This window comes from Coturnix japonica, chromosome 23 (assembly GCF_054131305.1).
Source record: "Coturnix japonica strain WE chromosome 23, WE-NBRP24, whole genome shotgun sequence".
NCBI classification, from domain to species: Eukaryota; Metazoa; Chordata; class Aves; order Galliformes; family Phasianidae; genus Coturnix; species Coturnix japonica.
The window spans coordinates 1,685,677-1,697,956 of NC_140685.1; the positions used below are offsets into that span (position 1 = coordinate 1,685,677).

Here is a 12,280-nt window from a genome sequence, read left to right on the forward strand (position 1 = left end):
GGGACACCACTCATGACTGGCCTCCACCCTGACAGAGAACCATTGATCACAACCTTTTGGCTGCATCCAGCCAACCAGTTCCTAATCCATCACAGTCCATCCTTCAAATCCATACCTCTCCAATTTAGAGAAAGGATGTGGTGAGGGACCATGTCAAAGGCTTTGCAGAAGTCCAGGTACATCCATTGGCCTTCCCCCGTCCACCAAAGCCATCACTCATCACAGAAGGCCACCAGATTGGTCAGGCAAGATCTGCCCTTGGTGAAGCCATGCTGGCTGTCTCAAATCACCTCTTTGTCTCATATGTGCCTTAGCATAGCTTCTGGATCTGCTCCATGATCTTCCCAGGCACAAAGGTGAGGCTCACCAGCCTGTAGTTCCCCAGATCTTCCTTTCTACCTTTCTTAAAAATAGGAGTAATGTTTCCCTTTTTCCAGTCCTTTTTTTTTTTTTTTTTTTTTCCCCTTTTGACAAAAAAATAAAAATAATCCCAAACACAACAAAACTTTTCATGAAAACATCTTTCCTAAGGAACAACTCCCATTTCCCAGTTCTGTGACCCTAAAATGCATCCAAACGTCTCTAAGAGTCAACGCTTTATTTTCTTTAACTGAAAAGCAGAATGGCTGTTAGGTGGGTATTTAAAGTGAAGCTCCGTTCTGAAAATACATCCACTTAATGCTAAAAAGATTCAGTTTCACAGAGCTGCAAACAATTACGAAGCGAATCAATTGGGAGAAGTATTTAATCAGAAAAATGTGGATGCTAACTGGGGATTGTTGAAAAACATTTTACGTGTTGCCCCAAAACCACAATCCCACAATTGAGAAAGAAGGCAGCACTGGTTAAAAAAAAAGACTCTGGCTTGTGAAAGAAGTGAAGACAACTGTGAAAAATAAGAAAACCATATATAACTTAAGAAAGGGGAAACTGATAATAATGAATGAGAAGTGAGAAACTGTAGAAAACTGATAAGGAAAGCCAAGAGCTGAGGACAATGTATGCGCTGCAAACCTGAAGCCAATGAGAAGCAATTTCTCAGTATAAAAGGAATAAATATAGCTCTTCTGAAGCTGTTGTTTGTGTTAGTCTTGTCTCTGGATGCAGGCACTAGAACAGTCAACAGCAATACAGGAAAGCTGATGTTTGCCAGTGTTTGTGGAGTTCTTGGCTGAACCAGATCCTGGCAGGCCGGTCAGCCTGGCATCAGCTCTGGGCCGTCGCCTCTGAAGGCTGCCATAGCATCAATGGATGCAGATTTCAGCTGAACAAATACAATGAATGCTAATTCACATAGACTTATGGAAAACAGGACTTGTCAAAGATTCATCTTTTTTGTGAAATTACAAGTTTGATTGATAAAAATAATATTGGTGGTGTAATATGCTTAGACTTCTGCAAGGCAATTGACTTGGTACTGTATGACATTTTGATTAAGAAACTAGAACAATGCACAATCAACATGGCACATATTAAATAGATTAAAAGCTGGCTGGGTAACGTGTCTCAGAGGCAATTGTAAATGGTAACTCCTCACCCAGCAGGGGTGGATTTAGTGGAGTTCCCCAGGGGTCGGTTCTTGGCCCCGTGCTATTCAACATTTTTATCAATGATCTGAAAAAATATTAAATCATCTGTGGTAAAGTTTGCTGATGACACAGAGATTGTGAGACTGGCAAACAGAGAAGAAGCCAGATCACTGATACAGAATGGCCTGGGTTTCTGGTTAAACTGGGCACACGCAGATTGTCAATATCGCCAAATATAGTCATACATCTTGGAACAGGAACGCAGATCATGGGTCACACATACAAGGCAGGATGCTCTGTCCTGGGAAGCGGAGGTTGTGGAACCCTGTGGGGTTTGGTAGAGTTGGGACTGCACCCTCCTTGCATGTGAAGGTGCCCCAAAAGCTGCTGCACGTCTAGGGGGAAATCAGAGAAATGACATGCCTCTTCCTTTGGGTGCCTGTGCTGCCAGCAGCTGGCTGTGCTGCTCACCAGGAATTTGAGAGAGTGGGACAAGAGCCATGAAGATGGTTAAAGAGAACTGACCTTGCAGCAAGAGGCCATGGGAGCTCAATCTACTCTGCTAGTCAAAAAGCAAGCTGTGGGGTATATGGACCAAGTGGTGTTCCCACAGAAGACTCTCCAACCTAGAGCAGTTAGTGATGTACTACAGTCTGATGTCCAGAAGCTGAAGCTAGGTGAACTGGAAGTAGTAATGTGGCACAGTATTACTGGCATACCAGCAAGGGTAATGAACCACTGCAAGAATTCACTTGGGCACTGTGGGAATCTCCATCATTAGCAGATGTTACATCATGCTTGGTTGCTTGCTGTGACTCAAGCAGGAGAAAATCAGCTCAGATTATACCTGGTAGCCAGAGTAGATAATCACAACAATATCTGCAGTCCTTATAGTTCAAAAAATGCCAAAAAGGAACTTTGAAAAGAGTTTCATCACTGTTGCTGGCTGCCTGTACATGCAGGTGGGACCGAGTCCTGCTGTTCCCTTTCAGTCATGCACCACTGATAGCAAAAGCTTCAACATAACATTTCTTCTGGTGACACATTTGTCACACAAAATAAACAAATAAGAATTCCTAGACCTGCAGTGATCTTTAGAGCCAAAATAAGTGAATTACTGCAGCAGCCGAATTAAACCATGAAGCACAACAGAAGTGACCTCTCTTCTTCCCAAGACTTGCCCCTTAGGAGAACCTCGTGCCAGGATCCTGCAAGCCAAGTGTGCTTTGAATTGGGTTCAGACATGTGGTGACCTGGTGGGACTGAGCTACGCGGTGGGCCCAGGGATGCTCAGGGTCTCCAATATGAAAGGTCAGCTTTCAGAGGAGAAGAACGGTCTGAAAGTGATGAGCTGTGTATTTAGGAAGGGATAGGCAGCTGGAAGGTGCACCTTGTGCTGAGCACTGGGCAGTCCTTGGCACCTGGTGACTCCTATCCCCACCCAAACTCTTCCAATCTCACACCAGGGTGTCTGTAGCCTTTATCTTACTTTGCCATTTGCTGCTTTAATTGCTCTGGTTTTTCTTTCATTACTGCCCTTCCCCATCATTCATCCTCCAAATTAACTATTTTAATTTTTTTTTTCAAAAAATATCAAGCTTGTGTTCTTGACCACATGCCTTTTGAAACTCTTTTTTCTTTCAGCTCAGGTTTAAATCAGAACTGGGCTTCCTTACAAAGCTTGGCTCTGTGTGCTCCTGCTTGAGCTCCAGCCTCCCCTGATCCCAGCGCTGTGTGCTGGGGTCAGCCTGCTCTGGCACTCCCACACCTGGCTGAGGAGTGCTGTGAAGGAAGCAATTCTTCCTGTGCTGTGTGTATGTCTAAAGTAGAGCAGATCATTTTGGGGCCAACTTTTGGGTCACAGTCACAATTCTGCACTATAGGAGAACTAAAAAGACTAATTGTAAGATAGTCATCAGCACACAACATTAAAAAAGAAAAAAAAAAAAAGGAAAAAGAAACTGATACAATTAACAGAAAAGAAACTGAGGAAGAGTTGAAAGGGGAGATTCATGTTGGAGATAAGGAAAAGGCCTTTTACAGAGAGGGTGGTGAGGTGCTGGCACAGGTTGCCCAGAGATGTGGTGGATGCCCCGTCCCTGGAGACACCCAAGGTCAGGCTGGAGGGGCTCTGAGCACTGATGGAGCTGTGGATGTCCCTGTTCATTGCAGGGAGTTGGACGAGATGACCTTTAAAGGTCCATTCCACCTCTAAGGATTCTATGATTCCATGATTCACTATCTAGAAAAGCCAACTTGTGCACAAAGAGACTGTTGGACGGGGAATGCCATCATTTAAACCCCCAGCCCTCAAATAGCACACAGAACATGGAGCTAGTGGGAGCTTGTCTGCTCTGTGACTGCAAACCTCTGGGTGCTGCTCCAGGTAAAGGCAGGGGGGTGATGCTCCCAGGAGGCATGTGAGGACTTCAGAGCCCACACCCTGCACAGACCACAGCATGGAGATGTTCACAGAGGTAAGCATGGCTATGGGATCTCTACAGGGAGCCAAATCTTGCTACATCTCATCGGGGCTCCAAGAACCCTGAAGAATGGGTGGAAACGGGCAGCTCAGAGAACAGTCTGTGGAGGTTCACTATCCATGCTGCAGTAACAAAACAGAGGAGGAGGGGAGGACAACCAGCTCCTGGAGCCCAGTATATCTGCTTGACCCTCATCCTGCCTGCACGACCCCCTGCCTGCTGCCCAGGGAAGGGAAGGGGCAGGAAGAAATGGACACCTCTCACCTTCCCAGGGCAAGGCCAGGCTAACCCACAGCTTCCCCACTGCCGTTCCTAACAAAGAGAGCAGCTTCGGTTCGCTCCAGCTGCCTATGTGCCAACATCAAACATGTTTTACAACTGACCTGCAAAGAATGTGTGTCACTGAAGAGGATATGTAGCTCTGGAGAACATAAAACACAGCTGTGCTGTTTAATTGTATCTCATCCACCCGATCGGAATAACAGGCGAAGATGATCTAAGGGAGATAACTCTACTGAGTGTGTTAGGAACAGCTCCGCTACCTTCGCCAGTGGAAGATTCTTATAAATTCACTCCTCCTGCCATCCTTTTGCAGAGGGTCAGGAGATGTACTGACAATAGCAGCATGCAAACATTTCAGAACTTGGCCACACGCTGAGCAAACACTCTGGATAGCTTCATGAGTAGATTAAAATGCCAGATCAGCGAGCAGTGGTGCACTTTAAATATGCTCACTAATTTATTAAGTTTATTCTTAGCAAGCTTGCAGACTTCAGAAAGTTAAATTTCTCAGTGACAAATGGCTTGGATGCTGGGCAGCCAGAGAGTGCATGCTGCAGTCAGATGGCCCTGGAGAAGGCAAAGCAGAGGAGCAGATACCACCGAGCATTATGTGCGGGTGAAAACTCCCAACGGAAGGGCCTGCATGGGCTTATTGTCAAGTCTGCTCCACAAAGAGCACAAAACCAGGGCTCTTGGCACATCCTACTCTTCTCCAAAGAGCTGCTGCCTCCCACTCTGGGCTTAGACATCCCTTATCTCCTTCTCTAGGCCTGGCTGCGTGCTGCCGGGTGCACCAGACCTTGGGGCACCCTTTGTGTCCCAGCTGCACCAGCAGTCCCTTGTGTTCCAGGAATGGCTCCGGTCATCCCAGAGGTCTCCTCCTGCACCAGGGGCTGCACCAGCCTCATGGAGGTGTCTCCAGTGGGACACAGCAATTACCAGAATCTCCAGCTGGCAGCCCTGCACCACAGCTGTGTCTCAGCTCTCTGCAGCCCTGCAAACCTGCGGCAGGGTCTGGAGTAGCAGGGCTTCCCTAGGAGGAAACCAAGGCCAACACTGCTGTAAGGGTTATTTATTTTTAGGATCCTTGTTCGGCTTGAACTAAGGAGTGTATCTGCAAACCTTTCTGATAGGCTGGGTCTGACTTTTCTGAATTTCTCTGAATACAAAGTGTGATGGCTCTGGGCTGACACAGACACACAGTCTATCACTTAGCAGTAATGTCCAAGCCCTGGGACCCCAGTAGGAGTACAGTGACACCAAGTGACACACAGACATGAGAGCACACCTGCCAGGGAGCCCTGAGGCTGCTGCATACAGCAGTTGTGCACCTCCTTCACTGCTTGCACTGCTAAAGAGAGGAGGAAATGGTTTTGATGCAGGAAGGCAGCAGAGAAAGGGACACTCACAGTCCCAGGACCCCTGGCTGCTCTGCATGGCTGGACAGTGGAGCACAGTGGGACATGGGCTGGGGGCCACCTGCTGGATCTACCCTAGAGAAAGAGAGAGGAGCAACAGCATGAAGATGAGCAAGCAACTGCACGAAGGGTTTGTCAAACAACACCCAAAGGACCACGTCTGCCATTTGAACCCCTCTTAGCAGCTGAGCATTCAGTGAGCCTTTCTGGACCAGACACACAGCCCAGGCAATGGGGCAGCCTCGGGGGACAGAGCAGTTTGTCAGCGCTGAAGCCGGAGACTCGGAGCAGCACGCCGGGACTGCTCCTTGCGCGGTGATGACAGCCTGGTGGAGATGCCTACGTGCTGTTTGCAGAGCAGAAATGAGACGCTGTGAGTTTTCCAGGGACAGAACGCAGCGGGGCCCTTTGAGCTGGGGCTCACAGCTCTGCGAGGCTGTTTCACAGCCTTTGCCACATCTCTGGGGAGTTATTATTCATCGTCTCATTTCAGAATGGAGTCGAGCCTCCTCTGCTAATACTGTGAGCAAGAAGACTTTCCCAGGGCCATTTCCTAAGTGGAGAGCAAATCCCACACGGCACTGCAACCCTCCAACAACTGCACATGCTGTTATTGTTACTTGCACTGCACAACAAGCTGCTGGACCCGCGGCACGACGTGCTGCTGTGGGTAGTTAAACAAACTCCATATGCCCCGTCCGGCAGCTGGCTGGCCGATGTCAGAGCCCTGCGAAATGACCTGCTCTGACAGCACTTCTCCTGGTGATCCGCTTTGATTTATGGCCTTTGCCTGCCGTGCAGATAGGGAACAACACACACAGATGCACTTAGGCTGGATCTGCACCCAACTGTGTCCACGTGCTCTCTTCAGCTCCACATCCCTCTGCACAGCAGCTGGTTCCTCCAGGAGCACCTTGAATCAGACTCCTACAGCGAGAAGCTCAGCCCAGCTTCCTGATGCTTTGCTCTTCCTCAGCTGCAGTTTTGCTTCTAGAAATGCAGGAAAGCTGCAAAACTCTGTCAGTTTGGGAGTAATGCATTGCAGTGTGCTGGGGGAATGCTGCCAGCCCATGGCTCAGAGATTCATCCTAAGAGCAGAGAGATGCCCCTCTGGTAAGGTCATACCACACTACTGTCCTCAACAGGCCACAGCCTCTGTGCTTTCTTCCCCACCACTGGCTGCAGCAGCATGTGGAGTGGGTTGGCTCTGGGGGCTTAAAGTATAGTGGAAGGGTAAATCCAACTGAGCTGTTAATGGGATTGGTGGAGCATGAGGAGTGAAGCTCATGGGGTGGGCGATGCCCACAGAGTCACAAGAGCAGAGCTTGTGGGCATTTCCCATGGTGAGAAACCTCCCTGGCTGCACGCTCAATGCTGGGCATAGCAGTGAGAGCCCATGAGGGTCAAAGCAGAGTTGAGTAGGGCCCACATCTGTCCTGGGGCTCCAGGCACTGTCCCAGAACCGCCCTGGGGAGAAGGCCCAGAGTGGGCTGGCCATGGGGTGCCCACATCTGTCACAGCCTCCTGATGAGGTCAGCAGCCAGGAAGGCCCTGGGGACAGCTGATAAGCCCTCAGTGTCTGCTCCGGCAGTGCCCATGCGAGCTGGCTGTATTTTTGGCTTGAGGTTGGGTCATAAATCAATATAAGTCAGAAAATACAGTTAAGGCAGAACCACATCCCCTGCCCTGGGGCCTTCTCCCCTTCTCCCATCCACCCCTGCCAGCCCAAGAACTTGATCAGAGCAGCTGGGCTTTGGTCTGGCATGTAGCACTGAGATGACCTGGCAGTATGGTACCCAGCCCTAGTACCTCACAGGGTCTCCTGACTGGTTCCCAAGCTGCTCAGCACCTCCACCAGGGCCTGATGTACAGCTGCCACCCCTCTGTTGATACAACCCAGGGTGCCATTGGCCCTCCAGGATTGGATTTTTGTCCTCCAGGTTGGATTTTTGTCCACCAGAACCCCCAAGTCCTTCTCTGCAGGGCTGCTCTCAAGAAGCTCTTCTCCCAGTCTGCACACATAACTGGGATTGCCCTGACCCAAAAGCAACACCCTGCACTTGTCCTTCTTGAACCTCATTAGGTTCATGTGGGTCCATTTTTCAAGCCTGTCCATATCCCTTTGGATATATGCCTTCCTTCTGTTGTATGAACTGCACCACTCGGCTTGGTGTCATCAGCTAACTGCTCCACTCCAATAACAAGCGAGAAGGCCAAGAAATAAAGCAGGTACATTCCGGGAATGCTGCAGCAGCAAACACTGCATGAATCATGTCAGGCAGTGTCTTCTTCCCAAAAGATGTGCCTGTCCCCTTGGGGAGGCAGCCCTCCTCTGGAGCTCAGCCCTGGGGAGGAGGACAGGCCCTGCAGGAGGACAGGTGCCCATCGATCAGAGGAGCAGGGTGAGCACCATGCAGAGGGAGGCTGTGCTTCTGCAATGGCGCACAAAGAGACACACAATGTCCCCTGGACCCTTTCCCTGCCTGCTCACCCCTCTGTCAACAAGCCCAGATGTGAGTCCCCTCTCACCAAGAGACCGCTTGGATGCCATAACCCATCACCCTCGGTACTGAAATGCCCCTGCCACAGGAGCCTGAATGCCAGCAGGCTTAACGAGGCCATATACAAAACAGAGTGCCCAAAGAAAAGCATCAACATGACAAAGCTGCAGGAAGAGACACGGTTTGGTAGGAGTGCTGGACATGGCATTGAAGCCTGAAGAGCAAATATTACACAGAGAGGTCCAGGATTATTAGTGTGGCCATCAATGGATGCCTACACAACAGGAGGGATGCTGGAAAATGGAAGCAGATTCAGAGAGACAAAGAGAATGGGGCTGGCCTCCCATTCACCCCATTATTTGCAGCTCTGCAGCCACTGGCACAGTGCTGCATGCAGGTTGGGGCACCGGGAGACACTTGTATTTGGAGATGGGGGTGAGCATGAGAAGGCCCATCTCCTTCCCACCTCCTTCCCATCTTGTGGGGCCGTGCCAGCCCAGTGAGGTCCCTACTGGTTTCCTCTTGGCTGTCAGGCTGTGAGCACACCGCAGAGCCGTGCCAGGCTTTTAATGCGCGCACAGCGCCTGCACAGCAGGACGGGGCCGGCCTCCAGCCCCGTCTGCCATCAAACGGGAAATAAGGGAATTGGAGCAAGACCACAGCGACCACCGAGCTGCAGCCACTGAGGGGCTGGGGCACCCGCGTCTTGCACGGCAGAGATGCATCGCGCCGCGCTGCCGCAGCATGAGCATGCCTGGCACACTAGAGGAGCAGGATCAGCTCATGGAGGAGGAGGAGGAGGAGGCTCAGCCTCACCAGGCTTTGCCCTCCCCAAGAGCCGTCGGGGAGCAGGGCAGCCCCTCCATGCCCCGCAGCAGCCGGCGCAGCCCCCGCTCACAGCGCTGCGCAGTTTTCTGCTCGTTACAAGTTTTATGAAAAGCTGTTGGCAAAAATGCACGTTTTCTTTGGCTGCATTTTGCACGGATCTGGCAAAAATGTAACGTTAGTGTCTCCCCTTGAGAGAATTTTATTGAGTGGAACAAAGTCGGATATTTTTAGCTACCCATTGTTAGCTGAAGAACAAAGCCATAACTAAGATATTTTGTCTCTTACACTGAAACGGGACTATCAGACAAATCCATGTACAGTCATATGTGGCTGCCCATTCAGATGGAGCAGAAAAGAGAAACTATTTTTAGCTCGATGCTCCACACAACACCCGCATCCACCCGCCCTGTGTGTGGACCACCACAGCCCAGGGCAGAGCAGCACTGCAGAACGGGCTGCGGGGCCTTTTGCCACCCCTCGGGCTGCCTGACAAGTGGCATTTGCAGGAGAGATCACGTCATCCCCTTCTAAAGCAATTTCCTTTCATCCATTTTTCCCCTGTTTTTATTTATACAGAGAAGTTTGCTTTACCAACAGAGAAAAGTTGACCAGGATGCAGTCGGGTTGCAGCAGAGCAATGGCTGGAACACAGCACAGAAGCCCCGACACTCAACTCTTTCCCCAACACCCACAGATCCCCTGAGAGCAATGAGGGCCTGTGGGCAGCGCTGCAGGGAGTGGAGAGATGGACACAGCATGGGGATGGCACAGCACAGGGATGGATACAGAGCAGAGATGGATGGACAGCACAGGGATGGATGCAGGGCAGGGATGGCACAGCACAGAATGGGCACAGCGTAGGACAGGCACAGCTCAGGGATGGAGACAGTGCAAGGATGGATGAGCACAGCACAATCTTAGCAAAGTGCAGGGATGGGCATAGCCCAGGAGTGGATGAGCACAGTGAGGGGCAGGCAGAGAGTAGGGATGGATGGGCCACAGTGCAGGGATGGAGCAGTACAGGATCATCATGGCGAAGGGATGGATTAGCACAGCACAGGGATGGCCAAAGGGCAGGGATGGGCACAGCACAGTAATAGATGGTGGAGGAATACATCACAGGACAGGCACAGGGCAGGGATGGAAGAAGTGCAGGGACAGGCATAGTGCAAGGAAGGATGGGCACAGTGCAGGGATGGATGGGCACAGCACGCCATGAGCAAAGTGCAGGGATGGGCAGAGCACAGGGATGGATACAGCACAGCTGGACAGCACTGCTGTACCCCACACAACCCCGCTGTGCTGGGACCCTGCCCCGCTGCCAAGGCAGCTCCCAAAAGCCTTAACCCTGCAGCAGCAGGAACCCTGCGCGAGGCCAGCAAACCGAGACGAACCGTTGATGTCAGGGCGCATTTTGTAACGCATTCATTTAAAAAGAAACAAAGCGGTCCATAAACGCCCCGGATTTTGAAGCGTGAGCGATGCCGGGAGCTTTGACTAAACAGTTTCTGCGGGTCGCACTGGTGAGTCACAGTGAATTGGCACTAAGCGGTCGGTGCAGCCGGCCTGACCCTGCACGCAGCCCCCCCCGCCCCGCAGGAGCACGAAGAGCAGGAACCGGGAGGGATGCGCGCTCAGAGAACCCTTCCGAGCAGCTTCCAAACGGCCGCGCGGCACTCACGTGGCCCTTCCCCATCATCCTCCCTTTGCAAAGCCGCATCCTCTCCACGCCGTGCCGCGGTGCGGGGCTGCCAGGTGCGCGCGGCCCCACCGCCCAACAGCCCCGAGAAGCAGCGGGAGCGCGCCCCGCGGGCTGGGAGTGCCGTGTGTCCGCCGAACTGCGAGCGAGCAGCCGGAGAGCGGAAAGACGTGGAGGAGGAAACGCAAATTACCTGCGAACTTTTCAGCTGAGCTACAGTGTCCGGGAGGAGATGCGGCTTTGGGGGCTCCTCGCTTCCTCCGCGGGTTAGGGCCGCTTTTATCAGGGAGCAGTGATTTGTTTTTATAAACTCGCAGAGCACAGTAAGAACCGGTTTAAAATAGAGTGAAAGGAGCCGGTGCGGATGGAATTGACAAACTCTGCGAGCCGCTTTTCCAAAAATAAATTAACTTCTTGCAGCCCGCGGTGCGGAGCGGGGAGGCCGGGGCTGCGGGGGGGGCTCACCTTGCCCGGCGCTGCCCGGGGGCGGGGAGGGGCCGGGAGCGGTCGGCCCGGGGCGGTGCGCGCTGCCAGGTCCCCGCTCCGCGCCCCGCGGACGGACGCGGCCCCAACGCCGAGCGCGGGTGGGACCCCGCAGCGCCCCCCGGCTGCGCGGAGCCGCCCGGGAGCCCCGAGCCCCGGCCCGGCAGCGCGGCTTCGCCCCGACCCCGGCAAGAGTTAAGGAGGAGGAGGAGCCTCCGCCGCCCGCGCTAGCGGGGCTGTGGGAGCCGGGTGCTGCCGCCTGCCCCGCGGGCTCCGCCGCTCCACCTGCCCCTCTGCCCGCGTCCCGCGGGGTCAGCGCGCATCCCCGGAGCGAGGGCTGCCCGAGCCCGTCCCCCTCCCCCGAAGAAGCGCAGGTGCTCGGGGCAGCTCCCAGCCCCCATCGAACCGCACAGCACCCCGAGCCGGAAAGGATGGGCAGGGATGACCGAGTGCAGCTCCGACGGCTGAGAGCAGTGTCCCAGCGCTCCCTGAGCTCCGGCACCGGGCCGTGCCCACCTGGGCAGCCGTGCCGTGCCGTCCGCGCTGCGGGGCACAACCTTTCCCTGACCCCCCGCCCTGCCGCAGCTCCGTGCCGTTCCTCGGGCCCTGTGGCTGCCCCCGTGCTCAGCGTCCCCTCAGCCACCGCAGCCCTGCACCCCGCAGACTCCCACACCCACGGGAGCAGCCGGCTGTGGCCGAGGGGAACCGAAGGCAGTTTTAGGAGGAGCACTGAAGGGGACAGGGGTGCTGTCAGGCCCTGCTGCCCTGTGCCCTAAGGGTGCAGCTTCACCTCGGGAATGGAACTGCTCTTTATCACATTCTTTGTATCAGCAGGTCCTAAAGCACTTGATTTCTCCAGGTCCTTGGGAGTGAAGAACCAGCAGCTGTCAGGTGCCCTTTACCTTCAGCTTCCTTTCAAAGCCCCCCAAACTCACTTTCCCACCTTTCCTGAGCTCAGACTTGCCTCAGCCGTCATACAGGGCTGAGCTGGCACAGCTGCCCCAGGGCAGTATCCGTCCGCTACCCGAAGTCACTCTTTAATCTCAGCCATCAGCTG

At 53.2% G+C, this 12,280-nt stretch overlaps 2 protein-coding genes across 10 annotated transcripts in view; one reads left to right on the forward strand and one right to left on the reverse strand.

Moving 5' to 3' along the window:
- MYOCD (myocardin) overlaps positions 1–11,071 on the reverse strand; it is a 196,618-nt gene extending 185,547 nt beyond the window's left edge. For all 9 annotated transcript variants that reach the window (XM_085522697.1, XM_085522693.1, XM_085522687.1 and 6 more), the window contains exon 1: positions 10,934–11,071. The gene's annotated coding sequence lies outside the window, so the exon portion shown is untranslated. The remainder of the gene's footprint in view (positions 1–10,933) is intronic.
- LOC146757302 (uncharacterized) lies at positions 10,475–11,159 on the forward strand. Its single transcript, XM_085522721.1, has 2 exons — positions 10,475–10,564; positions 10,641–11,159. The coding sequence occupies exons 1-2, from the start codon at positions 10,523–10,525 to the stop codon at positions 10,950–10,952; spliced, it is 354 nt and encodes a 117-aa protein (XP_085378847.1). The 5' UTR covers positions 10,475–10,522; the 3' UTR covers positions 10,953–11,159.
- The last annotated feature ends 1,121 nt before the right edge of the window (positions 11,160–12,280 follow it).